This window comes from Heterocephalus glaber, unplaced genomic scaffold (assembly GCF_053883595.1).
Source record: "Heterocephalus glaber isolate CG9 unplaced genomic scaffold, H.glaber_assembly_v1.0 deba00001698, whole genome shotgun sequence".
NCBI classification, from domain to species: domain Eukaryota; kingdom Metazoa; phylum Chordata; class Mammalia; order Rodentia; family Bathyergidae; genus Heterocephalus; species Heterocephalus glaber.
This window is the reverse complement of record NW_028258419.1, coordinates 2,013,986-2,041,711: the sequence shown is the minus strand read 5'-3', so window position 1 is coordinate 2,041,711 and position 27,726 is coordinate 2,013,986. Positions and strand designations below refer to the sequence as shown.

Genomic DNA, 27,726 nt, shown 5'->3' with positions numbered 1-27,726 from the left:
TAGCGCAGGTGCACGCCTTTTTCCGTCCCACCGTGTGACGGGAAATCCGGCACGGGAAGAGCGGGACCAAAAGGTGCTGAGCACGCTTACTCTTCCGCGCGTCTCCAGCGTTTGCCCACGGAACTTTTGAGTGGAGTACAAGGGAGCGCGGGGGAGCGTACCGGAAGGGACTCACCGGGAAGATTTGGAGAAAGGAAGGGACGAGGAATGACTAGAAACCATGGCTGCTGTGGTCGCTGTTTGCAGAGGTCTAGGGAGGAAGAAGTTGACGTACTGGGCAACGGCTGCTATCTGCCTCACAGATTCCGGAGCTCACACGGGTAAAGTGTCCTCGGGGCCCTGCAGCTATTGCCTTGGCCCTAGTGATCGGTCACTTTTAGCAAAACGATGCCTAATTTGTCACTTTTTGCGACTGCCAATTTCTAGGCGATTAAATTTCTCCAAGAAGGTAGGAATCTGTAATAACCGATAACTAGTATTCTGGAACTGAAGCGGATGTGATATGACCAGCTGTTTTCAAATTTAAACATTGAAGGAAAGAGGCGGATGGATTTTTTTTTTTTTTTTTTAAAGACGCAGGGATTTCGTAAACTTGGCAAGACAGGGACATTTCCAGAGTCACTCAGCAGTAAGTTACATATTTCTAAGGTCCCTGATCAGAGCGAAATTGTGACACAGACCCTCATCTCTGTAATTCCTGCAGTTTTATCATCTCTGTGCTTCTCCATCAATAACTGCTCTCTACAGAGAGTATGTTATTCATTTTCCCTTTGGTAAAACAGTGACTGTCTGTTGCTTCTTCAGTGCCTGTTTGCATTAAAATCTGTCTCGGTGGGTGTGGTGGCATGTGCCTGTAGTCCCAAATTATTAACTTGAGTTCAAGACCAGACTGGGCAGTTTAGAGAGACCATCTCAAAATAAAAAATAAAAAGGGTGGGGATATAGCTCAGTGTGGCTTCTAGTCTACCTGAGGCGTTGTTTCAATCTCTAGTGACAAAACCAAACCAGCTGTCTCTTAACTATGGAATGAAAGGAAAGTGAATGTCAGGAGGAGAGCAGATGAGAAGTTTTATGGGTGGGAAAATATATGCCCCTGGGAATTAGCTAGTCTTACTGTGTTCCAAATCTAAAGCTTGTTAACTAGTTATTGTGAGTGTGTATGTGCTGCCAAAGTGAGCACAACCAGTTATTGTGAGTGTGAAGAATATAAGGCTGGGCCGGGAATTTAGCTCAGTGGTTCTGCTGCCTGCCTGGCAAGCGCAAGGTCCTGAGTTCGATCCCGGTACCAAAAATCAACAAAAACAAAAACATTAGAATATAAGGCTGTTATTTTATATTGTGTCTCTTGATTCATCTTGTCTTCATAAAAACAAAAACCTTTGGTAGCTATTCAACTAACATGCTCTGTTTAATTGCAGTGCAATGGAGAAGAGGTTGTTCACAGTATAAACAAGTAACCAGCAACGAGAACCTGGTAAGAATTATTTTTTCTTTTTCTTTCTTTTCTTTTCTTTTTTTTTTTTTTTTGGTACCAGGTACTGAACTCGGGACCTTGAACTTGCAAGGCAGGTGGCAGAACCACTGAGCTAAATTCCCAGCCCCCTGAATAATTTTTTTTCTTAAAAGGCATTTGTAAATATAACCAAAATCTTTTATTTCAGCTACCTGGTCTTCAGCTATAAGACAGAACAAAATCATTACTCTGAGTGTGGAATTTGTCACTTACTGAATATAATAACTTAAATTTTAAGTAAAGGAATTCCTAGACTCCTAGCAAGAAGCATGGCTTCTGTAATACCATATTATTTTTCTTCCTAGATACTTGTGATTTGGTAATTTCAAAAGGTAGTTTGAGCGCATAGAATAATTGTACATAATTGAACAAAGGCATTGTCCTATCTTTGTCTCAGTCATCACTGTTGGTGGGCTATCTTAATAAATGAGAGGTTAAAATTAATTCTACACCAGGATATTTAACCTGGAGGTATATTTTGATAGGGTTAAAGTACTGGCATGGACTTGGGCAGCATAGGTTTTCTTATTACATGCAAAATTTGACACTAATCATACCATACAAAGGACTTGGCTTGGTGTCAAGTAGGAATATAGTCAGTGAATATGTATTAGTTGAATATAATTCGGATTAAGAAAATTTGAGGAATTGAAAAAGACAGAAGAACTTGTCTAGTTCTGTATTTTCACCTTGATCATCTAATTCACACACCAGACTTTAGAAAGAATAAAGAATGGTGTTTTAGTTATCTTTTTCATTGCTGGGAGAAAATACCCAACATGAGTTTAAAGAGGAAAGGTTTATTTCAGCTTACAGTTTGTAGAAGTTGTGGTCCATAGTGGGCTGGCTGGCTCCAAGGAAAGGCAGCATAGAAGAGGGGCATCTCAGAGGAAAAACAGTCCCTGGCATGGCAAGCAAGAAGCATCAAGCAGCAGCTCTCTTCTTTCCCTTTTAGTCCATCCAGGCTAGAAGCCTGTTGGTTGATATCACCCACACCCAGGGTAGGTTTTCCCTTTAGCCACATTCAGAACCATGCTAAACCAATCAGTGGACTAATCCTATTATCACACCCAAATCCAGTATCACATGCCCATGATTCAGCCACTCCCAAAAGTACCACCTATGGAGACTTTGGGGGGACATCTAGGTATATGCTATAACTGTGGGCTACTTTTTTTTCAAATCATAAATCCCACTAAGACTTGTTGTTTTATTTTGTTTGAGACAAGGTCTCGCTATGCAGTTCAGGCTGGCCTTGAACTATATGTAGCCAAAGCCAACCTCAAACTCAAAGGGATCCTCCTGCCTCAGCCTCCTGAATGCTGGGATTACAGGTGTGCCACCACACCTGGCAATTCCACTGAGACTTTTAATGAAAGCTATGGATCCTTTCCACAGAAAAAGACAGAGACATAGTCATTTGAGATTTTGTATACAGTTACAGAGGATAGTGGTTTTTAAAACCATTTCTAAATTGGAAACTTCTAGGGCTAGGGGAGGAGTGGCTCAGTGGTACAATGCTTGTCCAGCATGCTGGAGCCCTGGGTTCAATTCCCAGTACCACAGAACAAACAAGAAACAGTCTCTTACTGAAGACACCCATTGTGACCAGAGTAGGGCAGCATTATGACAATAGGAAGCAGTAGGGAAGCTGAAAAAAACCAAAAAGGTTGATAGCACCATGTACACCAGCTAGGTGTGGCGATACATACTTGTATTCCCTGCACTGTGGGAGGCTGAGGCACGAAGAGCAAAAGTTTTAGCCCAGGCTGGGCAATTTAATGAGACTCTGTCCCATGATAAAACATTTTTTTAAAAGGCCGGGGATGTACATCAGTATGAAGGCTCTCGATTCAATCTCCAATACTACAAAATTAAAAAAAAAAAAATACAAGTTTAAAGTGTAGTCTGAGGCTGCCAGGTGTAGTGGTGGACTCCTATAATCCCAGCACTTGGAAGGCTGAAGCAGGAGGATCACTGCAAGTTTGAGGCCATCCTGGGCTACATAGTGAGTTCAAGACCAGCTTGACCTACACAGTGAGACCTTATCTCAAAAAACCAAAAAATAGGGCTGGGGATTTAACTCAGTGGTTCCACCACCTGCCTCACAAGCTCAAGGCCCTGAGTTTGATCCCCAGTGCCAAAAATAAATGAATAAAATGGGGATGGATAAACTACAGTATTAAGTGATTATACTAACCTAGAAATGCTGTATATTGTTTATTACACCGTAAGTTTTTCTTAATTTAAGATTAAATGAACTTTTTTTTTTCTGTGAGACAGGGCAGGACAGGCTACAGTTCAGGCTGGCCCCGAACATACTATATAGCTCAGGTTGGCCCTGAACTCATGGCTATTCTACTGCCTCAGCCTCCCCTGTGCTGGGATTACAGACACGTGCCACCATGCCCAGCTATGTTAACTATCAATGAATTTAAAAATTTGTAGTTATCTACAATCTTAGATGAGCAAGGCATTTGAACAGAAAAGCATGGATCAAACTTGAATTTTTTTTCCCATTAAACCTTCAGGGCTGGGGATTTAGCTCAGTGGTTCCAGTGCCAGCTTCGCAAGCACAAGGTCCCAAGTTTGATCCCTGGTACCAAAAAAAAAAAAAAACCTTCTTCAGAGATTAATACTTCCTTGTTAACCAAACTGACATAAAACAAAGTGCTTGTATAAAATATGTACATGGTAAGGAAGGTACTATGTGCTTTGGGGTGAATTTTAATGGAATAACCCTAATAATAATAATTTTTAAAAATTGAAAATTAAGGGCCAGGGATTTAGCTCAGTGGTTCTGTCGCCTGCCTTGCAAGCTCAAGGACCCGGGTTCAATCCCCGGTACCAAAAAACAAACAAAACAAGAACTATAATTAGGGCTAGGGATTTAGGTCAGTGGTTCCGGTGCCTGCCTCGCAAGTGCAGGTTCCCGAGTTCGATCCCCAGTACCAAAAAATAAATAAATAAATATGTACCTTTAAAAAAAAAAATTATTGAAAATTAACACTATAATCAGACGTTTTTTTCTTTATCCTAGCCTGTTCCAATGGAAAATCCTTATAAGGAACCCCTTAAGAAGTGTATCTTGTGTGGGAAACGAGTAGATTATAAGAATGTGCAGGTGAGAACTGGTTCTACTTCCCTCTGGTGCTTGGTTTTTAGAATTTTGCTCCTTTGTTAGTCTTGCTTAAAGAAAATACCGTAGCTGAATGTGATGGCACAGGCCTGTAATCCCAGCACTTAGGAAGCTGAGGCAGAAGGATCACCAGAGTTTGAGGCCAGCCTGGGCTACATAATGAGTTCACATGTCTTATGACACTGTCTCAAAAAAGCAAAAAAAATAAATAGAATAATGTCAGCTTTATAACAAGCTTCATGTATAGGTAAGATTTTGCAACTTCCTGCTCGAATCTGGTTATAATTCTGTATATAAGGTTTCCTTATTCCATTAGAAGCCCTTGGCTATCTCAGCTCAGTATTTCTCCCTTTTGTTCGCCCTAGAGGTCTTTACCCTAGAGGTCTTTACAGTGGTTCCCCTTGCCTGTGATTCTCAGGTGATGCGCATGGGCACTGTGGAAATAGCTCCTCCAGGGAAGCTGGCCTTGTATCTTACCATCCCTGTTACTTCTTCAAATATCCTCTCTCTCATCTGGCTGTCAGCAAATTAAAGTGGCAAATTTAGATGAAGTGAATGGTTCTGGTACAGCGTATACTGAGAAGAGTATAAAGTGATAGTTGCGTTGAGGGAGAAAAACCTAGAAGTTACAAAAAATGCAACTTAGTAGGAAGCCTGTACAGAGTGCCAAGAACAGTGCCTGGCACCTGGAAAGTGCAAAAGCATTTAATTAATGAAACAAATTGTAGTAAATGTCCTAGTACTTATATGGGTACGTCTTGAAGACTCCTGTATACTCTGATAATTTACCTCACAATTATGTGATAGCCTGTCATGGTAAGTGAAATGTTTTTGTACCTTGTTGTAAGCAGCAGTATTTTAGAAAATATCTGGAAAAGTCAAGAAAGCAGCTTTAGTACTCAATGATTATGCTGATTAATCTGTTATAGACTTTTGATACAGTAGGTAGATGATAACTTTTGTGATTAGCTACTTAAAAAGATGACTTGTTAAGGATATCTTATCTCATTAAATTTGTCTAAAACTGATTTAAATGTTTACATGAAGGTCATGTGTAAGGTTTTTTTTTTTAATTTGTACATTCAGGACAATAACGTGTTAATAAATTTTTTTCCTCCAAATCTCAAAAACAGCTTTTGTCCCAGTTTATTTCTCCATATACTGGATGCATTCATGGGAGGCATATAACAGGTATTTTAAAAATAATGGCTATTTAAATGTAGATAAGAACTGCATTGATCTATTTCTATCATTTAAGAAAAATGGCAAATGTTCAAATTGTGCTATAGGGCCGGGGATTTAGCTCAGTGGTTCCGGCGCCTGCCTCACAAGCGCAGGGTCCCGAGTTTGATCCCCAGGACCAAAAAAAAAAAAAAAATGTTTCAAATTGTGCTATAAATCACTATTAGATGTTACGTATCAGGTGCTATGAAGACTAGAGCCAAGTACCTCCGGGGGAAGCTTCTTAGACCGAAAGGATTATAATTTGTATGTTTCCTTCCTCGTAGAGTTAAATACAGGCTGACAACATGAAGAAAATTTGGGCTTAAGAAAATTGTGCTCTTGATGTTGTTAAGTATTCCATACTCGGCCCAGGGATTTAGCTCAGTGGTTCCGCCACCTGCCTCGAAAGTGCAAGGTCCTGAGTTCGATCCCCGGTACCAAAAAAAAAAAAAAAAAATGTTGATGATAAGTATTCCATACTCATTCCTGGATGTCTACAATTTGGTGTTGCCAAACTAGGGCCCATAGGTAGTCCAGATCCAACGTGGCACTTGTTTTTATAGATTTGTTTACATAGTGCCACATGGTTTTGAGGTGAAATAGCAGATTTGAGTAGTTCTGATGGAGCCTGTATTGCCCATAAAAACCAAAATATTTATGACTCCTATCCTTTACAGAGAAGAACTTATCAACCTTTGACTTAGAAAATTGTTACAAATTTTAAATATTGGCATTTTTTATGAAGAAAGCATTTTCAAAAATTTTACAGGTCTTTGTGGAAAGAAACAAAAAGAAGTTTCAAAAGCAATTAAGAGAGCTCAAATAATGGGTAAGCTTACCTTGAATCACTGAATTGGACTAGTCGATATTTGCTTATTATCTGTTATGAAAAACTTTTATCTCTTTACAGGGTTTATGCCAGTTACATACAAGGATCCTGCATATCTCAAAGATCCTAAAGTTTGTAACATCAAATATCGGGAATAAATTTCATAAAGTTATTAGCAATAAAATAACTTTATAGTAAGTGGTTGTATGCCATTATTGACTCATACTAACCTGTAGGTAGAAGTGTTTCAAGGCTCAAGTTTTCCCCCACACCAGTGAATGCTCACTGAACATAGTGTATATTTGCAATGCTAATACTCATTACATTGTATATGCCTTGAATAAAAGTAGTCCTTTGTGATTGTCCTACATCTTGTCCACATAGTTCATTCCTGTGATGTTCCACTGGTACTGGAATAGGAAATATAGGAGGGATGACCTGCATAAGAATTCTGTGTTCCTGCATAAGAATTCTGTGTTAGACCTAGATTCTGTCTTAAAAATGGAATGATTTTAGGGAAATGGGTGCAGGAAAATGCAGTGCTTGTGCTTTATCCCTTGTGACTGATTGTAGAGTTGGGGCTGCTGACTGGCACATGTTTACCTGGTCTTTTCTTAGCAGAGATGCACACTGGGATGGACAGTGAGGCTGTCACAGGAGGCTAAATAATTTATTCCTGGATGAGTTACTCCTTTCAAAAATTTTTAAAATTTTTATTATTCCATGTTTGCAATACATAATGATCACATTCATTGTGGGCAGTTGTTACACATACATGCACATCTTTTTTTGTTCCCTCTGGTACCAGGGATCGAACTCCAGACCTTGTGCTTGCCAGGCAGGTGGGGTGCTGCTGAGCTAAATCCCTGGCCCCATGCACATCTTAATTCTTTTTTCATCCCCTTTCCTCCCCTCCATCAATCTCTTAGTAACTTTCCCTTTTCTAAAAGATCTGTCTCCCTGTTTCCTGTTTTCTTTCTCTTATACTGCTCTTTAATTTACTTGTATTTTGGGTTTCTCAAACCATGTAATACTTAAGCTTGTGTATCTGATTTATTTTAATATTATGGTCTCGAGGTACATGTATTTTCCTACAAATGAATCAAGTTTAGCCTTTGTGGCAGAGTAGTACTCCATTGTGTATAAATACCATATTGTTTTTATCCATTCATCTGTTGATGGACATATAGGCTACTTCCAAGATTTAGCTCTTGAGAGTTGTGCCGCTATAAACATGGGTATGCATGTATCGCTGTAATATGATGTCTTTACTCTTTCAGGCAGATACCTCGGAGAAAATAGCTGTGTCAAATGGATTTCTTTTAGTGTGTGTTTGTTTTTTGAAACATAGTCTCCCTGTGTAGTTCAGGCTAGCCTTGAACTCACTGTGTAACTCAGTCTGGGCTTGAACTTGAAATTCTCCTGCCCCAGGCTTCCAAGTGCTAGGATAATAGGCCACCACACTTGGCTCTTTTTTTTTTGGTACCCAGGATTGAACTGAGGACCTTGCGCTTGCAAGGCAGGCGGCAGAACAACTGAGATCCCCCGGCACTTGGCTCTTGTTTTAGTTTTTTGCACAATCTCCATACTGATTTCCATAGTGACTGTAGTAGTTTACATTCCCACCAGCAATGTAGAAGGGTTATTTTTCCCCGCAGTCTCCCAGAATTTTTTATTTATTAATGAGGGACATTCTTTCTGGAGTAAGATGGAATTTCAGTGTTGTTTTAATTTGCATTTTTCTAATGGCCAGATATGTTGAACATTTTTCCATGTATTTATTGGCCATTTGTATTTCTTCTTGGGAGGTGTCTATTTCAGTTGCCCATTTTTTGGTTGGGTCTCTTACTTTGGCAAGTATAATGTTTTTGAGTTCTTTATATATTCTAGATACTAGTCTTCTGTCCAAGGAGTAGCTGGCAGAAGTTTTTTTCCCATTATATAGGTTGTCTCTTCATTCTGTTGGTTGTGTCCTTTGCTGTGCAAAAACTTTTTAATTTGAAATGGTCTTATTTGTCGATTTGTGGTACTATTTGTGCGTGAGGATTCTGTTCAGAAAGTCCTTGCCTACGCCTGTGTCTTCAAGAGTTTTTTCTATTTTGTCTTCCAGAAGACTTTGTTTTGTTTTGTTTTTTAAAAATAACTATGCATTTTATTCCCTATTCTTGTTTTGTTTTTGAGACCAGTGGCTGGCCTTGAACTTGGCCTCCCAAATACTAGAATTACTGGTATACACCACCACACCTGGCTTTGTTTCTGTTTTAACATTTAGATCTCTGATCCTTTTTTATTTTAGTTGAGTATAAGGTGAGAGATATGGATCTTGCTACATGTCGATAGCCAATTTCCCAGCACTATTTGTTAAAAAGGCTCTCTTTTTTTCCAGCTTATGTTTTTGGCCCCTATGTCAAAATTCAGGATTAGAACACTGAATGTGCCTGGGGTTGTTTCTGCATCCTTTAGTCTTTCATTGATACATATGTCTTATTTTTATGCCAGTAGCATACTGTTTTTATCACTGTAGCTTTGTAATATAACTTCAAATCTGAGATGGTGGGCTGGGGATGTAGCTCAGTGGCACTGCCTGCATGGCAAGCACAAAGTCCTAGATCAATCCCCGGTACCAGAAAAAAAAATCCAAGATTGTGATACCTCCCATTTTGTTTTTGTTGCCCAGGATTGCTTTTGCTATTCTGGGTCTTTTCTGGTTCCATATGAATTTTAGTATTGTTTTCCCTGGTTCTCTGAGGAATGATGTTGGTATTTTGAATGAGATTGTGTTAAATCTGTTTATCAGTTTTGAAAGCATGGCCATTTGAACTATTGGTTCAGTTCATCCAGGAATAGGGGATATCTTTCCATTTTCTGGTATCCTCTTTGATCTCCTTTTTCCAAGTACTGTAGTTTTCATTGTAGAGATTTTTTACTTCCTTTTTTAGGTTAATTCCTAGGCATATAATTGTTCTTGACACTATTGTGAATGACCTTTTCATAATTTCTTTCTCAATGAGTTCAGTATTGGTGTACAGAAATGCTATTTTTTTTTTATTTTTGGTACTGGGGATCGAACTAGGGTCCTTGCGCTTGTGCAGCAGGCGGCGAAACCACTGAGCTAAATCCCCGGCAGGAATGCTATTGATTTTTTGTATCCTGATACATTACTGAATTTGGTTGATTCTAGGAGTCTTTTGTTGGAATTGTTTGGGTCTTTGTAGAGGATCATGTCACCTGCAAATAATGATAATTTGACTTCTTCCTTTCCCATGTATAGCCCTTTTATTTTTTTCATGCCTGATTGTTCTGGCTAATGTTTTGAGTAGTATATTGAACAGGAGTGGTGATAGTGGACAACCTTGTCTTATTCCTAATATTGAAGGGAAAGCTTTAAGTTTTCTCCCATTTAAAATGATGTTGGCAGTAGGTTAGTCATAAGTGGTTTTGATCTGATTGACATAAGGTCCTTCTGTACCTGTTCTTCAGAATTTTTATTATGAATGGTATTGGATTTTATCAAAGGCTTTTTCTGTATCTGTTGAGATGATCATGTGATTTTTGTCCTTGTTTCTTTTTATGTGATGAATTAAATTTTATTTGCATATGTTGAACCATCCTTGCATCCTTGGGATGAAGCCTACTTGGTCATGAGATACGATTTTTTTGATATGCTTCATTCTGTTTACCGATATCTTGTGGAGGATTTTTGCTTCTATATTCATTAAAAAGATTGGTCTATAGTTCTCTTTTTTCATTTGGTCTTTCTCTGGTTTTGGAATCAGAGTAATGTTAGCTTCCAGGAATGGCTTTGAGAGTACTCCTTCCCTTTCAGTTTCATTAGTTTGAAGAGTATTGGCATTAGAGCTTTCCTGAAGTACTTACAGAATTCAGCAGTGAATCTTTGAGTGGTGTCTGTTGTGATTTCACCTTTTTAATTTCTAATTGCATTGATTTAAGTCTTTTTTTGTTAAGATTGGCTATTTTATTTATTTTTAATTTTTTGGCGGTACCAAGGATTGAACTCAGGACCTGGTGCTTGCCAGGCAGGCATGGTATACTGAGCTACATCTCCAGCCCTATTTTATTCTTTCAGTGAACCAGCTCTTCAATTCATTGATTCTTTGTATTTTTAGTCTCAATTTCATTCGTTTCTGCTCTGATTTTTATTATTTTCTTTGTACTAGCTTTGGCTTTTTCTTGTTTTTCTGTTGATTTCCAGTGTCATTGCACTCTAATCTGGTGAATGCATGGGATAATTTTGATTCTTTTACATTTACAGTAAAATGTTGGTTTGCAAGAATAATGCATTCTGCACATAATCCAAAACACTTTTATATCAAACAGCATGACAGAAGAACCAGTTGTGATCATGTGATATTCGGTGTGACATACTACTCATATTGCAAGACATCCCTTGTTTATCAAGTTAAAATTTCTTAGAAATCTTTGCTTATCTTGCAGAACACTTGCAGACCAAGTTACAATCCAAGGTTTGACTATATTTGAGTATATTTCAGCATGCTTTATGGTCCCCTGTGTGGTAAATTTTGAAGAAAGTTCCATGTGCTGCTGAGAAGAATGTGTATTTTGTTGGCTGGGATACTCTTTAGATATTCATGATGTCTTCATTTGTTTAAGAGTTTGGTTGAACTCTTGCTATTTCTTTGTAGATTTGTCTAGTTGATCTATTTGTGACAGTGGGGTATTGAGTTCCCCTACTATAATTGTATTGATATTTATCTGATCTTTTATGTCCAGTAGTGTCTGTTTTACGAAGTTGGGCATGCTGAATCCTTCCCTGTTTTTCCCACTGGCCATGGTCGTCAATGGTGTCCACCCTATGGATGTAGTCAGTTCAGCAACTCCCACTTTCCGTGTCCCTTTGTGCACCCCATGTCCCAGCTTTCTCTGCCCAGCTTTATGGCCTATAGATTTGTGAGCCACCCCTTCAGAACACCCCCTTGTTCATGTGACTAGATGGAGAAAGTGAACAGGCCGCTGAGTTCTGTGCTGGATGTAGGCAGTGGGGCTGGGGTGAAAGCAGATCACTGGATGTAATGCCAATGCTTTCATACCCAGGCCCCTCTGAAAGCCACATATGCTATGTCTGGGTCTCACCCTGGAGGATCTCCTCACCCCATGTCCTTGCTGGCCTGAGCTTAAACTTCTCAAGGGTCTGTGTCTAGCCCACACCTCCTGTGTTGTCTCTTATGGCTATCTCCCACCCAGTCACTGGGACAGTGACACCAGAAACCCTACAGTACAGTAGGCAGTTCTGTAGCCCTTCTATGCTTCAGCCTTAAGCACTTAACCCCTTTGTATAGTGGCTCCTGATTAAACCTCAAAGCAGGCATTGGACTGAATTTCTTCTCTCTAGTTGTGCTCCGTATCTCTAGCTTCTGTGTATTTTCTAGTCTTCCTGTCAGCTTCCTTCCGATTCCTGGAGATTTTTTTTCTTTTCACCAAGTTGTTGTTTACCATGTCTTGATTCCAGGTCCTGGAGTGGCTGTAGTTTGCTGCTGGTCTTTACTCCACCACTTTGTTCTCCATGTGGATGAGTTATCCTTAAGCTGGGAGGATTTTCCTTTTTATATAAAAGGATGGTGCATACATACTCTGCTAGCAATCATTTTCTCATAGTGATACAAGTAGGATTCAGACTGATAATGCCAGTTCTCTTGCTGTGTGTAGCATTACAGTTCCATCACCACTGAAACACAACCCCCGCAGTTTGCACAGACCATTCCAGATAGTTCACAAAAACATCACATAATTAAAGTTTTCTGCTAAACATAATCTCTATCAAGTAATTTCTCTAGAAACTAACAGATGTGCAGGGTGTGTACTCAACAGTCTTCCAGGGTGTGAAACATGGCAAGGGCTTTGTGTGATGTGTAAACTCTGGTGTGTAGAAAAGACGTGTATCTGCACATGACAGCAAGAGCCCCATCCCCCTCTGTTCTTCTCTTTTGAGACAGGGTCTTACTGTGTTGCTGAGGCTGCCCTCCAACTCCTGGGCTCAAGTGACCTTCCTCTTCCTACCGCTCAGTACTGTGCAGATCTGGTAAAAGCTCACTCAGCCACATCTGCTTAAAGCAGTTCACAGATTAGGGTGATGTCCACCCTGAAATCATTCTTATAGTCATGACTCTCATACCTGCTGAGTTGCATAGTGCCAACAGTAAGCTGCTTTATTCCCAGACCTGTGCCAGTTTTATTGAAAATATGGGCATAAAGTTACTGCTGTGCAAACTAAATGCTTTGGACTGGATAAAAATAGCTATAGAATGTAGTTGAAAAACTAGCCGTAGATAGGACAGGTAAATGCAGGAGTGGAAAGGTGGTGTGAAATGGGAAACTTAGTTGTATTTTGTGCTTGGGTGGCTTTACAAGTTTCTGAAAATTGTTCACTTTAAAGAAAGAAAAACTGAGTGTTGTCATGGTTAATAAGTGATTTATATAGGAATTCTAGTCAGTGAACTTTACACAGAAACGTTCCTGGCTGAAAGAAAATGAGCCGAAACAGGAGCACCTGAGGCAAGGCTTTATTGGGCGAAAGCTGCCCAGCTGCCTCCAACAATGACGAGAGTGAACGAGAGAGGGAATCGAGTGGGGGTGAGGTTTATAAGGGTTTGGGAGAGCATCGTGTGTAAGTGGGTGATAGGTTGGTGCTAGTGACAAGGCTGGAAATGATTGGCAGGTTTGAACTTACAGGCGGGAAAACTTTCTGGTGGGAAGGAGGCAGGGTAGGGTAAGTTTCGTTTTCCTGTTGGGAGTTAGTTTCGATTCCCCAACATGACTCATTTCCTATGTGAGAGGCCATTTTCTTGGTGGGGGAACTCTATCACTGACCTAAACCAAATAGTTGGTAAATAAACATACATTTTTTTTTTGGATATAGGTCTTACTGTGTAGTTCAGGCTGGCCTTGAACTCTGCATGTAGCCCAAACATGCCAATCCTCTTCCCTCAGCCCAAGTGCTGGGGTTACCGGTGTGTGCCACCACATCCAGCCAGCTTAAATAAAAGGCTCATGAGTTCAAGGCTAGCCTGCACTTCGTAGCAAGACACTCTCAAAAGTCAAAATAAATAAAACAAGAGCTTGTGATGGGGTTTCCCTTCTGTGTCTGTCTGTATACATATACATGTGTGTATGCACGTCTACACATAATTTGTGAATCCAACTTCAGTTACTTGACCAACTGCCTATCCCAAACATATTGGATTACCAGGTTTTTACTGTGTCCAAAATTTTGGACACTCAATTTTATGTAGAGGACTATAGGGAGAGATGTTTGTGCTGTTTGATAGCTGTGCTGTAATTAGAATTGCTGTACCTAGCAAATGGAATCCAGGACACCCAATTTAATTTGAATTTCAGATAATTTTTAAATGTAAGAATGTCCCAAATGTTGCATGGTATCTAGCAAGCCCAGCCATAATATACTTTTTTTTTTAGACCAGGTCTTACTGCATTGCCTAGGTTGGCATTCAACTCCTGATCTCAAGTGGTCCTTTCTGCCTCAGCCTTCTCAGTAGCTGGGACAGTAAGTACATGTCACCAGGCCCGGCTTAATAACCTTTTTATCATCACTTAATAAGGAGTAGAAATTATAATGACTTAGGTAAAATAAATTTTCATATAAACTTTATATTTCTTCCATGTTGTGAATTGCTGAGTATGTTGAACAAGTTTAAAGGAATGTCTTTCCTTTGATAATTTAGAAAGAAAACTGGAAGGTTTTGATTTTCAAATAGAAGCGTCCTGGGCTGGGTATGCAGCTCAATGGTAGTGCATTCTCCTAGAATGAAGGAAGCCTTGGGTTTAATACATAGCACTGGAAAAAAAAATTTTTTTAAAAAAAAGCATCAGTATTTTAAAAGTACTTTCTAAAGTAAGTGCAGTACAACTTATTTATGTATTATTGTAAACATGGATACAGTAAAAACAAAATACCCCATCCAGGCATTACCATGAACAGCTGAATAAAGTCAAAATGAGTGAACTTTTCTGTGGATCACAGTGAGCAGCTACACACAGTAAAAACAATAGAAACATCTGGCTTTAACCCTTACGCAAAATCAAAACTTGCATTTTGAGTTACAAGGATTAAAATGTGGGAGATCCTGGATATTCACCGGATCCCTGCATTCTTTCCAGCTCGTCATCTGTTTCTGGGCTGCTTGTTGCAGAGGCTTTTTCTTGGTTACTGCTCTCGGTACCTGTCTCAGGTACTTTGTTTCCTGGCTCTGACAGCCGCATCTGCTTCACCTGCCATCCATCATCTGGGCCTATAGCTTTGCGCTTAGTCACCTGTGGCGTCCTAGCCGGACTGGCTTCTGGGGAGTGAGTGTATTCTACCATCAAGGTCAGCTTGTCAGCCACCTCGAGATTGTGCATGACATTACATCTGCTTTCACAAATCTGTCTGGTTTTCAAAGAGATAACACAAGAATGAAGAAATTCACAATCTGGAAAAAAGGTCTGTAAAGCTTGACAAAGAAAAATGTTCTCTTGAGGGTCTTTTTGGACATTCTTCTCTCCTAAAGAAAAGTCACAGTTCAGTATCTTTGTTCCGAAGGCTTTTATAGTTAGCTGTTTATTAATAAGTTAAAAAGATTTCAACAATTATCCAAAGTAAAGTGTTCAAGTGGGAAGAGGAACAAGGGATGAGGGAGGGAGAAAGGAAGGAAGGGACAAGAAAAAAATGAAGATAGAAGGAAAAAAGATAACAAAGCTTTTGTACATGGGGAGGGGGCTTAAGGGGGAAAAGGGATAAAATAAAATTTATTAAAAAGAAAAAAGTCCAGGGCTGGGGATTTAGCTCTAGTTCCGGCACCTGCCTCACCAAGTCCAAGGTCCAGAGTTTGATCCCTCGTACCAAAAAAAAAAAGTCTCGCTTGCCTTGCAAGCGCAAGGACCCGAGTTCGATCCCTGGTACCAAACAACAACAACAAAAAAAGTCCAAAGAATGACATGTATAAATCCCAAATTCCGATTTATATGCCACAATTTCTTTCCTTTCCTTTCCCTCTCCCTCCTTTTTGGGAGTGAATCCAGGGCCTTCACACTGAGCTACATATCCAGCCCATTTTTATCTTTGTTTTTGAGAAAGGATCTTGCTAAGTCACTGAATTTGCCTGGCTGGGCTCGAACTCAGGATCCTCCTGCCTCAGCCTAACCAGAATCCTAAAATTACATCCAGGTACACCATGCCCACCTTATATGCTATAATGTTCTGAGAAAGTTACATGTGTTAGTAAAAAAAATATATAACGTATCTACTATAGTACCATGTTCTTTGTTCAGTTCAACCTAAGAATATTAATAATTAATAATTTTTTTCTTAGAAACAGGGTCTTGTTCTGTAGTTCAGAATAGCTTGAACTCACTACTTAGCCCAGGCTGGCCTCAACTCACACCAATCCTCCTGTCTCAGCATCTCTAGTGCTCGGATTATAGGCATGTACCACCACACCTGTCTACAATGACTTCTATTTTATGGTACCCGGGATTGAACTCAGGACCTTGCACTTGCAAGGCAGGTGGTGGCACCACTCAGCTAAATCCCACGCCCCTACAATGACTTCTTTTAATGCCAAAGTGGACAAACATATTGGTTAGTGTAGCTGGCTCTGCTATAATTTTTGTGTGTGTTTGAGACAGGGTTTCACCATGTAGTTCTGGCTGGTCTGGAATTCGCTAGCCCAGGCTGGCCTTGAACTTGAAGCAGTCCTCCTGACTGTACCTCCCGAGCGCTGGGATTACAGGTATGCACAACCACACCTGGCTCTTCATAATTTAAATCAGCAAAGAAAACATGGAAAATAAGAGTGAACTTTTTACTTACGTGCTGCTTGAATCTGTACTTGCTGCCTTTTTTTAATTTCTTGTTTTAACCTGTTTACATCCTTTATTAGCTTCTCTACTTCTCGTTCACTTCCTTCCACTTTATTGCATACATCCTACAAAATAAAATAATTTAATGGCACAGATAAAACCTCAAATTTTGTACTAAAACTCTAGATTCCCAAATGGTAAAAATTCTCAGTGATATGTACTATGAAATTCTATTTGCCTTACATTTTAGTGTACTGTATTCCATGCTTTTCATATATTTTAACTTGTTATACACAGCTTACCATGCCAGTTAACTCCTTGATAAAAATAAAACACTCAAGTTGTTTTTTGGTACCAGGGATCAAACTCAGGACCTTGCATTTGCCAGGCAGGTGAGGCACCACTAAGCTAAATCCCTGGCCCTACTTAACTCATTTTTAAACGAAAAAGACCAAGATGCAATGTTATTGCACATATTTAACATTAAGAAACTTGGCAATAAGGGGCTGGAGGTTTACTCAGTGGCACTGCACCTGCCTCACAAGCACAAGGTCCTGAGTTTGATACCCATTACCGAAAGAAAAAAAAAACTAGAGCAACATGAAAAATGTTTAATGATACATCAACTTTAAAAATAAACTCATGACATTTATAGTGCCAGAACTGTGAAATGCATCAAAATACGTATCCATTAGAGGAAAACTGGAGCCTATGGCAAAGTGAAGACAGTCATGTTGAAAAGGTGAAACTTGGTGCTTCTCTGTTCTACAATTCCTGTACTCTATTTAATCATTCCCATTAGAACCCACACATCCTGTTAGTGTGTGGCTCACATTACCTCCTGTCTAGGTGCTCTGCTGACGAGGATGGTGGCCTGGACACCCACTCCTGGGCTTCACTGAGGGAGCAGAGAGGATGACACCCTTTATGGGCCACACTTCTAGGGCTGCTCCAGCCAGTGACTGGCACTGGTGGCATCAGGGAAAGGCCAGGCCTACAGATCACCAGAGGACCACTGGTGGCCAGCTGAGCATTCTCAACCTGAGGCTCCTCCACACTGTCCTCCCACCCACTTCTTGCTTTTGGGCAGGCTTGCCTTATGGGTTGGCAGCCTTCTTGCCTTGCTCCCTCTCTGCCTTCACAGGCCCAGCATCCCATCTTGATGTGACTTCTGACAACCTGAGGTGACATGGGGATACAGGCTGTGATACTGTGGCAGCTGTGTCTGTCTCCCTCTGCACCTTGGCAAACGATTCTGTGTCTGCCTATTGCTGGGTGCTATGTCCCCCGGCCAGCGAAGCCCAAGTTCACACAGCATGGTGGGTCTGAGTTCAAAGAGCTATTGTAGACTCCCACCAGCTTTCTTGCCTTTTCCTTTTGCCACAAGAACATGTCCCAAAGCCAGGTGTGGTGGCACAGGTCTGTAATCCCACACTCGGAAGGCTGAGGCACGAGGATCACTGCAAGTCCAAGGCCAGCCTGAACTACATAGCAAGACCCTGACTCAAAAAGTTAAAAAAAGAACATGTCCCAGATAAGAGCTGCTCTTCAGCCTGAATCCTGGAAGGTGACATCTGAAAAGGGAATGGCTACAGCAAGATCTGTGCGCAGATTAAACCTTTGTTGGGTGCCACCAGAGGAGTTAAAGGAGTACAATATAAATCTGATAAACATCAGGTTATCCCTAAAAAACCTTATCATGATCAACTGGATAAGAACTCTACAAGTGGTCTTCAAATGCTTGGTGTAAACTTACCTTTAATTCTTCTTGTAGAGAAGCGTACATTTCATTTATCTTATGTACCTCCTTTAAAGATCCATCTTCTTTAAAAAATTCAGAGCTGTAAAATACAATTTCCTCAGCTAAATGTCCAGAACTTGGATGGGTGCTGGAAGAATGTAATGGAGCCAGGCATGGTGGGCATGCCTGTAATCCCAGCACTCAGGAGGCTGAGGCAGGAAGACTGCCATGCGTTCAAGGCCAGCCTGAACTGCATAGTGAGATCTGTCTCAAAAAAACAAAATAAAAAAAACCAAAAAAAGAATGTAATGGAGGTAGGAAAAACAGTAGTTTGCCTGAGTAATGTATTCATTTAATCATTTTCATTTTCTTCTGTTTGTGTAATAAGAGTATTAATTGCAAAAAACAGAAGTAAATGTAGTGGAAAAAGCAGCTGAGGAATCTTACCTGTGTATTTTTACTGCTCTGCTAAAGCCCGTGGATGTACAGGAACCTGATGTAGTTTTATAACCCAGTGGCTCAGACATGCCCAGGTTGGTCACTACTAAAGGGATCCTATGAAAAAGTCTGATGAAGTCAAATGTGTAAGCATAACTTTTTAAATAAAGAGAAAGAACAGCATCTAACAGAATAGATCCCCCCAAGATTAAAAAAAAAACCCTTACTAACAAGGTAAAATTTAATTACATGAAGCAACTTGCTTTTTAAAATTGTGAAATGTGCATGGTAGAAAATTATGTGAAAATTGCTTCTCGGCCTTTTGGCTAAGATCAAGTGAAAATTATGTGAAAAAATACATTAATTAACTGATCAAGTATATGTACAATTAAAACAGTACAGCTACCTGGGAGGCTGAGGCAGGACAACTTCATGTTTAAGGCCAGCATGGGCACACAGTGAGACTCCCATTTGAGAGCGGGGTGCCCTAGCATGCAGGCAGCCTTGAGTTTGATCCCCAGCATCACTCCCCACAAAAATAAAAAACAGCAAAACAGTTGAGCATCCCTAGTCCAAAAATTTGAAACCCAAAATCCGAAGCTTCATGAGCACCATCACAAGTACTAATCTTCATTTGACCAGTCGAATTGTTGCACACGTGTAATCCCAGCTACTTGGGAGGCTGAGGCAGGATGACCATGAGTATGCGGCCAGCCTGGGCAACTTAGTGACTCTTAAAAAAATAAAGTGCTGAGGATATAGCTCAGCGTGAAGGCCTTGGGTTCAATGAACTCCAGTACCGAAAACAGGCAGTAAATAAAAGCGTATCACAAGACCCGGATACAAGTCCACTCCACGCTGGGCTTCAAGTTTCCTTGTCTGGCTTCATGCTTTATTTATAATTAACAGATGGTAAGACCTACCTCAGAGAATTACTGGGACAATCTAATGCAACACTATAAAAACCCTTGATAAGCTGCAAAAAGTACTATGAAAGTACTGGATACACTAGTGGCTGGGAACTTACCCTTTCTGAGGTTGGTATAAGGCATGTTCCAGCTGATGAGTGGAACAGCTTTCGGTCACTATGCTTGATGTTAACAAGAGAAACACAAGTTCCTGGTTTGAAAGGTGCTTCTGTAAGTTTCTGTGAAGCAGCCTCTCTCTAAACGTCATGATCTGATCTGTGTGACGACGGAACTTGTACCAACCTACCACATTCTGAAATACAGAAATAAAAAAAGATAAGTATCTCAGTGCTCACGGATCTATAGCTCATAATTACTTTATTAATTAGCTGGCTTTCTTAATAGCAAGATTTGGGACATCTATCAGCAATGACTACACTTAGTAATAAGCTTTACAAAGTATGCAAACTGACTTACACTTAGGTTGCCTTCTATTTAGTAGGAAAGCTACAATTTTGACTCATACAGATTGCAGGGAGAAAGCTTACTCTAGTTTCTTACAGCATTTGCTACCTTGCTATCTTCATTTTTAGTGAAAATTTACATGAAAAAACACCAGTGCTGGGCCTGGGATTTAGCTCAGTGGTTCCGGCGCCTGCCTCACAAGCACAAGGTCCCGAGTTCGATCCCTGGTACCAAAAGAAAAAAAAGAAAAAGAAAAAGAAAAACTACCACTGCAATTATTCCCTGGAAACAAGTTAATTTCCTGCATGTATTTTTGCTTTGTTAAATGAGTTAAGCTGATCCCTATAGCTTTTACCTGAAATTTAATGGGAATGATCATCACCCACCCAGAAAGCTGGCTTCAGTGTTGAATAAAATCAATGTGTTGTTAGTATTACTAAGCCATTTTTAACCGGGAAAATCTCATTTAATAAAAACTTAGTTATTACAAAGAAAAATAATGACTTTGATTCAGAAGCATCTGAATTCACAGGATTCAGCAATTAAATTTTTTATTGCACATGAGCTGTGGAACTTTAAGCTGAAGAAATAAAAAATCGTTCTGACAAAAATTAAGGCATCTTTACAGGTACTTTTTAAAGTAGCCAAATATGACTGGAAAAACTCCAACCATTTTCAACAAGTTTGGAAAAAATAAAACTTCTTTTACTAAATCTAATTTTCAGATTAGATACATAAGTTTTAGGGAAAAAATGGTATCTGAAAAAACTATTTTTAGATTAAAAAACCCATCTTGATTACTGACTTTTAACTGAGCATCAGCTATGCTGTGGAGAACTGTAATTAAGTGCTATACAGGAAACTTTCCCTGTGAAGAACTGTATAAAAACCCTAGCTGCAAGGCCAGGCTGGGGCGTGCACCCCTGCAGTCCTAGCTTCAGGGGTCACCTGAACCCAGAAGCTCAAGCCCAGTCTGGGTGACACTGGAGATCCTGGAGACACCATCTCAAAAAAATGGACTAGGGCCAGGGATTTAGCTCAGTGGCACTGTGCCTGCCTTGTAAGCACAAGGTCCTGAGTTCCATCTCCTGTACCAAAAAAATAAATAAAGGACTAAGTCCTAGATAAATCCAGCTGGTGAAGGGTGTGAGAATTCGGAAAAGAACAAGATTAGTGTCATCACAGGAATCAAGGGAGATCACTACTTCTGATGACTGGTTTTGTTTTCAGAGCACACTCACTGGATTGCTGAGAACAAGCCTCTTTCCTGCTTTACAGTAGGCATAGTGTAAAGACAAATACTGCTTAAAAGTTCTGTTGAAGTACTGTTTTTAGGAGTTGAAAATAATGGATATAAAACAAACAGGAGATACCTTTTCCACCCTTGAAAGTATTTTCTTCAGTGCATGCTTATTCACCTCACCTGAAGAGTTATAAAAGCTGTAAAAGTCAAAGACATTTCAAATAAGCTAGAAATCTGAAGCTTAATAGCATTTTTTAGTTACTCCTGACCCACTGTCTAACCCAAATCCATACCTACCTGCCTGTCAGATAAAGTCCTAAAGAGTAGAAAAAGTTCACAAATTAACAGACAAAATGGGAGAAAAAGGAGGTCTGTAACAAAAAGTGGAGAAACCTCAAGAGCTAAGTTTGTGCATTGTATATTTTTAGCCTAAAACGAAATATTAAACTGTCCACTAAACACAAGTACTAAAAAATAATCTCATAAGCCAATTCACAATTAATTCAGTTTACTTATTACCATTCTTGTTTTTGTTTTTGGTACCGGGGATTGAACTCAGGTCCTTGCACTTATCGAGGCAGGCGGTGGAACCACTGAGCTAAATCCCCAGCCCCTTTATTACCATTCTTTACAGTATTGAAACATGAACAAGTGAGTAATAACCAAAGCACATTAACTAAAGGACAGTTATTCAGCTTTAATTCCCAAAGCTCTGTGCCTGAGGAGTCGGTGGATGTTGTGGGCGGGCAGGAGAAAGGAATACTTTTCAGTGGTCTTTCTTCCATAGCTGAAGTGTCTAATATATACAGAGATTCAGAAGAAAAGATTCTAAACCAAGGCACATACTTCTATCTTTCCCTCCTATAGCAGAGATTCCAAAAGTATTTCTTTTACTTTTAGCACTGAGATAAAAAATATTTGTTATGGTGAAATGTTAGTCAAAACCCTTTATAAATAACATTCATCATAGCCTGGGATTTAGCTCAGTGGTTTCGCCGCCTGCTGCACAAGCACAAGAACCCAAGTTCAATCTCTGGTACCAAAAAAAAAAAAAATTCATCATAACAGGTTTTATTGGTATTTCAAGTGTATACTGAAAAGTTACATAAAACTGAATAGCATCCTATTAGGCAGTGTTTTTACTTTCTAAAGTAAAGTGTTTTTACTGGGACTTACACTAAAACATTTTTAATGGAAAACAGACAAAACAAAGTGACTCCATGTAAAGATTCCAAGTTGATCAAACAGATCCCTCCATTGTAACTGCTCATGGTTTCAACGTGAAGATTACATACACAGAGCTTACTGCTGTGTCTCCCTAGCATGCGCTGGGGCATGAGCTGTACACCAGGGTGCGGGAGCCTCAGGGGACTGCACATCTGTAGAGCACTGATTTTATGTCAAGCTTCAGGGACAAGGAGGGCGTGGGACTTTTATACAGAAATAGATACACTGTGCAGAGTTCATGTAAGTTCATTTATTTTTTGTTCTGATTTGATTTTTGAGACAGGGTCTCACTCTATATTTCAAGCTGGTCTTGAACTCACTACGGAGCACAAGCTGGCCTTCAACTCACAGGGATCCTCCTGCCTCAGCCTCCCAAGTGCTGGAATTAGAGGCTTGCGCCACCACGCCTGGCAAGTCACTTTTTAAGTGATTTAGTTCTAAACTTCAGTGGGCTGTCTCCCAGGTACCGCCCTGGATTCCTGTAGTAAACAAAGGAGGGTATTCCAGTGGAGAGGTGTGAGAAGCGGTGTAATTGCTGCAGGGTTAGCAAACTTTTCCTGTAATGGCCAGACTGCATATTTTGAGCTTTGCAAGCCATGTGTGGTTTCTATTACACATGCTTCCTCTACCCTGAAGCATTTTTGTTAACTACCCTGAAAAAGTACATTTTTAGATCCAAGGCCACATGAAAACAGTTCACTGTTTAATACAGGGTTTGCTAACTATATTAAAGCATAAGACTGTATGAAAGTTTATGCTAGGGGGCTGGGGATTTAGCTCAGTAGTTCCAGTGCCTGCCTTGCAATCGTGGGGTCCCAAGTTTGATTCCTGTTACCAAAAAAAAGAAAAAAAAGAAAGTTTATGCTAAAAACAAAGGCTTGGTTGGTCAGGGATGTACCTCAGTGGCACCATGCGTGCCTCACAAGCGCAAGGTCCCGAGTTCCACCCCCTAAGTTCTACCCCCGGTAGTAGTGGGTAGTGAGAAAAACAAAACAAAACAAAAAACGGATTGGTGGAACTTTAGGACCACTAAGCCCTTCTGCCACGCCCCCAGCACCCACCTCCTACCTTAACCATGTATCTGCCTGGATCTTTGAGGTGTGTGCATAGACAGCATGACTGGAATGATTTTCTGAGTGGTTTATGCCTCAGTTAAAAAAATGCAGCCCAGGGGCTGAGGTTCTGCCACCTGCCTCGAAAGCACAAGGTCCCGAGTTCAATCCCCAGTATCAAAAAAAACCCCCCAAAAAACGCAGCCCATAGGAGCTGACAGTTCTGCCACTGTGGAGGACTAAGAACAGAAGCCTGCACACTAGAAAAGCAACAGGAAACGGGGCAAAGAATACAGCTGGTTAACAGGATAACACTAAAAAATGTAAGTGAAGCAACAGTTGCTGAAATAAGGAATCAAAGGGAAGGAAGAGGGGCTGCTGTTGACATCTGAGAACGTCACCCAGCTCACAGGATGCAGGGAGTGACGGCGAAGAGGTGCGGTCTTTGATGTCAGTGGCACCAGCTAAAGTCCTGTCACTGCAGATGCCGTGATGCAGTGTTTGTCAGGGATTTAAAAACTACTTTCCATGTGCAATTAGTCACTAAGATGCTCTGGCAGTTTCAAAAATTCTTTCACTTACAGAGATCACACTGGCTACTGACTTGCTTTCACTAATACTACTCACCTAAAAAGCCGGTAGCAGGGAATATACTTCTGAATGTCTGGAAAAGAAGAATTTTTAGTTATGATATTGTGTAATCATCTGAATAACCTACTGAGTATTCTTTCATACCACAAAGTACTTCACCTCGGGTTATCTCATTTACTCTGCACAACAATCCCACAAGACAAACGCCTTCTTCGCATGGTCTCCCACGCCTGCAGTAGGAGACCTCCTTCACACTTAGTCTCACTTAGAGCCACAAGGCTCACTGCCTCTAAACAGTTTAATATCCGCCTCACAAAAGGGAAGTTCAAACTACTATATTTGTATTGAGTACTAAAAATGTTGCACTCTAAATTTATCCAACTGACAAAAATTACCAGTATCTGTTAAAGGGAATCTCTTGTTATTACAAGCAGTTGTTACACGTAAAGCTTTTCTCAGTGTTAGCTGCCAATCAAAGAAAACAAAACAAAAACCCAACATCTTAAAAGGGCAGATTTTATCTGATTAGTGGCAACACTGCAGCTGAGGAGCAAGAGGAGGAGGATTCTCTTTAGACATTTTTCTTCTAACAAATGTATGTTACCCTTAAATCAGTCCCTGTCTGCAAAAACACCAAACGTCCTGTACTTGCTAACAGGTAAAATACACTCTAATGTATAGACACAGGAAAGTGTAAAAATGATGAAAATCTCATGAACCAAAGCAAGCCCATAATCTGCCCATCTTGGACCTCAACCCATTTGCCATCCATGTTAAAGTAACCTAGCATTTACAAATAATTGGACCAAGTAAAGCTTAGCATTGTGCCTAGCACAATATAGCTGCTCAAAAAATATTTGCTTAACCAGGCGTGGTGGCGCACACCTGTGATCCCAGAACTCAGGAGGCTGAGGCAGGAGGATCGACATAAGCTCGAGGCCAGCTTGAACTATATAGTAAGACCCTGTCTCAAAAAACACAACAAAACACACAGATGCTTAGATAAAACTGTATGTTATGTGATCGGAAAAATATATTTTCAATCTCCCTTATCTTTTTCCCACAAGAACAGCTGCCACCAGCTGTTTTCTCTGCATCTCCTTGCTGCAGTCTTAATTTACTTCCTATATCTTGTATTGTTTCATACAACTGGTGGCCATAATTTTAACTAAAAACAAATACAATAGGGCTGGGGATTTAGCTCAGTGGTTCTGCCGCCTGCCTTGCAAGTGCAAGGACCTGAGTTCGATCCCCAGTACCAAAAAAAAAACCAAAAAACAAAAAATGAATACAATATATTCTTTTAAATTTTGCTTTTCAAAATTAGCAACTGTTCTTTTTGTTTTTATTTTTTTCTGGTACCAGGAATAGAACTCAGGACGACTTTACTCTTGCCAGACATTGCATAGCTACATCCCCAGTCCAGTTTTTGTTTTTTTGAGAGTCTCATGTAGTTCAGGCTGGCCTTGAACTCATGGTGATCCTCCTGCTACAGCTGGAATTACAGGTCTGCACACCACACCTGGCCAAAACTAGCATATTTTTAACAATTTTAAAACAGTAATTTCGATGACTCAGCGTTTATCGGATAGACACAAAAATGGATGATTTACCAATTGTATAAACGACTTCCACATCGTCCATCTGGGAGTCGGTAATGCTGTTTTTCGCTTCGCCTTTCACTTCCCCGAAGAGAAACCCTTCCTGTGGACACAGATGAGAGGCCACGTTTGGAACACGCTGACGGGATGGCCCCTGCCCAGCTCTTGGCCCGAGTATCTCGCCTTCCGAGTTCCTCACGGCACACGCAGGCTGCACTACCGCGGGAAGGCACACAAGACAGCCAGGAAATCAGCGGCGCGGATTACAAACAGCACTGCAGCTTAAGAAGGGGAGAGAGATCAACGTGGGCGGAGGTGGAGGCCTTGGAGGGGACAAGAAAGGCGCTGGCTCTAAGGGCCGGTTGCTATCTGTGAGCAGCGCCGTGCCTCAGCACGCCGAGCACAGAGGCTGAGAGCTGGAAATCGGGCACCCAGGGCTCCTCTCCACCAGGAGCCAGGAGGCTGCTGCCACCTCCGGGGCCGGCGTCGGGCGGGCCTCAAAGCTCGGACACAAGACCGGTTACCAGATTTAGAATTGTGAAAAATGGGAAATTGCAAACCGTTAGAGAGTAAAGATTTGGAATTCGGTTCCGGGGCCTGCTGTCTAGAACGGGTTGTGTTGTGAGCCCAACTCCTGAACTTGAGCATCTGGCCAGAGCAGCGGTGATTTCGCTGTACTTCGGAGAACCCAGTTCTCTTCCAAGTGCGTCTGGAGACCCAGTGTGCTCGACAGTGACATTTTACCCTCTTGAAAGTTAGTTAATACAGTAATCTACCCTCCTCCCCCAGGGCAAAGCACAGGATCATTCCCGAGAGTCCTCAGGAGAACCTGCATGCCTGCACACCTTCCTGCTCCTTCGGGCTGCGGACACCAGGGCACGGGGTGCTAAGCCAGGGAGTCGCCATCTCTTCACGTCTATACCGAGGTGTCCCGAGACGCGCTCCACAGCTCCGCAGCTCCACAGTTCCACAGTTTAATTTGCCTTCTGTTTGCTAGACGTTAATTTGTAAGGTCATTTGAAATAGTACTGATTACAACCTCTTGGGGTTTGTTAAAAAGCAACTTGGGGGAACACAAGATATTTTATATATATACGTAGTATTGGTTTTTTGAGACAGGGTCTCGCTATGTAGCCCAGGCTGGCCTCGAACTCGCAGCGACCCTCCTGCCTCAGCTTCCCGAGTGCTGGGATTACAGTGTGCACCACCACGCCCGGCGTTCTATTTTATAGGACTCACTGGGCATGGCTCGGCCTGGGCTCCTCCCCGTGTCAGTGAGGCAAGGAGAGCAGCTGAGTCGTCCCGGGTCCCCTCTGCAGGTTACCAAGCGCGCACGCAGGGCAGCGCTGCCAACCTCAGCCTCACATTTCACAGCGCCTTTCTCAGTTCCCTAAGCTGTAGAAAGCAAGCACTGTGTTTTAAAAACACCGCGTCCCTTAGCCTCACCCCGCGGCTCGGAACCTACACAAAAGTATAAACGCGCACACCAGAAAGTGTCGGAAGAAACTAGCTGAGGCCTGACAAGTTTAGCAAACTTGGAAGCGGTGCCAGCAGGCAGCTACTCAGCTTCTCAACCCCTCAGGCCTGCACACGCAGGGGGCCCGGCAGGCGCCCGTACCCGGTCTCCACGTCGCCTCGCGCACGGTGGCCTGCGCGGCCGACTGAGGGAGCCAGAGACGCGGGAGGAGGCGCCGGCGCCGCCGCCGCCGCCTCCCAGGCCGTCCACGAGGCCAGGAAGAGCGGCGACCACGCCAGGACGGCGGCGCGCGGCCCGGGGCGGGCCGGAGAGGCGGCGCCCGCTCACCGTGTCAGCATCGGTGTTGAGGTCCTGGAAGGAGAGCGCGCCCAGCACGAAGCCCGACAGCGCAGCCGCCGTGCGCTCGCCCGCCATGGCGCGAGGGCAGCGCAGGAGGGCGGGGCC

The 27,726-nt window shown here is 41.5% G+C and overlaps 2 protein-coding genes across 10 annotated transcripts; one reads left to right on the top strand and one right to left on the bottom strand.

The window, feature by feature from the left end:
- Positions 1-37: 37 nt before the first annotated feature.
- On the top strand, positions 38-23,042 carry Mrps18c (mitochondrial ribosomal protein S18C). Of its 4 annotated transcripts, XM_087199338.1 has the most exons (7): positions 38-448; positions 574-628; positions 1,419-1,474; positions 4,554-4,637; positions 5,786-5,843; positions 6,646-6,705; positions 6,787-23,042. In XM_087199338.1, exons 1-7 carry the CDS (start codon positions 221-223, stop codon positions 6,861-6,863), a joined length of 618 nt encoding a protein of 205 aa, XP_087055464.1. In that variant the 5' UTR covers positions 38-220; the 3' UTR covers positions 6,864-23,042. The 4 variants fall into 4 exon arrangements, with proteins under 4 accessions (XP_087055464.1, XP_087055465.1, XP_012923801.1 ...); XM_004872333.3 differs by lacking the exon at positions 574-628 and having other exon boundaries at positions 114-320; XM_087199339.1 differs by lacking the exons at positions 5,786-5,843; positions 6,646-6,705; positions 6,787-23,042 and adding an exon at positions 5,071-5,779.
- On the bottom strand, positions 14,583-27,726 carry Abraxas1 (abraxas 1, BRCA1 A complex subunit). 6 transcript variants are annotated; one of them, XM_087199336.1, is made up of 10 exons: positions 27,610-27,694; positions 26,651-26,798; positions 25,818-25,908; positions 24,241-24,277; positions 21,465-21,531; positions 19,746-19,939; positions 18,728-18,847; positions 18,296-18,380; positions 16,550-16,664; positions 14,583-15,242 (listed from the first exon to the last, which is right to left on the bottom strand). In XM_087199336.1, exons 3-10 carry the CDS (start codon positions 25,846-25,848, stop codon positions 14,809-14,811), a joined length of 1,083 nt encoding a protein of 360 aa, XP_087055462.1. In that variant the 5' UTR covers positions 25,849-25,908; positions 26,651-26,798; positions 27,610-27,694; the 3' UTR covers positions 14,583-14,808. The 6 variants fall into 6 exon arrangements, with proteins under 6 accessions (XP_087055462.1, XP_021105967.1, XP_004872393.1 ...); XM_021250308.2 differs by lacking the exon at positions 27,610-27,694 and adding an exon at positions 27,424-27,438; XM_004872336.4 differs by lacking the exon at positions 26,651-26,798 and having other exon boundaries at positions 27,610-27,726.

Excerpts from the sequence above, each read along its gene's own strand:
- Mrps18c (XM_087199338.1), top strand. The coding sequence starts at position 221 with ATGGCTGCTGTGGTCGCTGTTTGCAGAGGTCTAGGGAGGAAGAAGTTG. Across the intron at positions 449-573 it reads GATTAAATTTCTCCAAGAAG|ACGCAGGGATTTCGTAAACT; the intron begins GTAGGAATCTGT and ends TTTTTTTTAAAG. Across the intron at positions 1,475-4,553 it reads TAACCAGCAACGAGAACCTG|CCTGTTCCAATGGAAAATCC; the intron begins GTAAGAATTATT and ends TCTTTATCCTAG.
- Abraxas1 (XM_021250309.2), bottom strand. The coding sequence starts at position 27,696 with ATGGCGGGCGAGCGCACGGCGGCTGCGCTGTCGGGCTTCGTGCTGGGC. Across the intron at positions 21,532-24,240 it reads CCCTGCTACCGGCTTTTTAG|CTTTTATAACTCTTCAGGTG; the intron begins GTGAGTAGTATT and ends TGACTTTTACAG. Across the intron at positions 19,940-21,464 it reads TACTTTCAAGGGTGGAAAAG|AATGTGGTAGGTTGGTACAA; the intron begins GTATCTCCTGTT and ends TCTGTATTTCAG.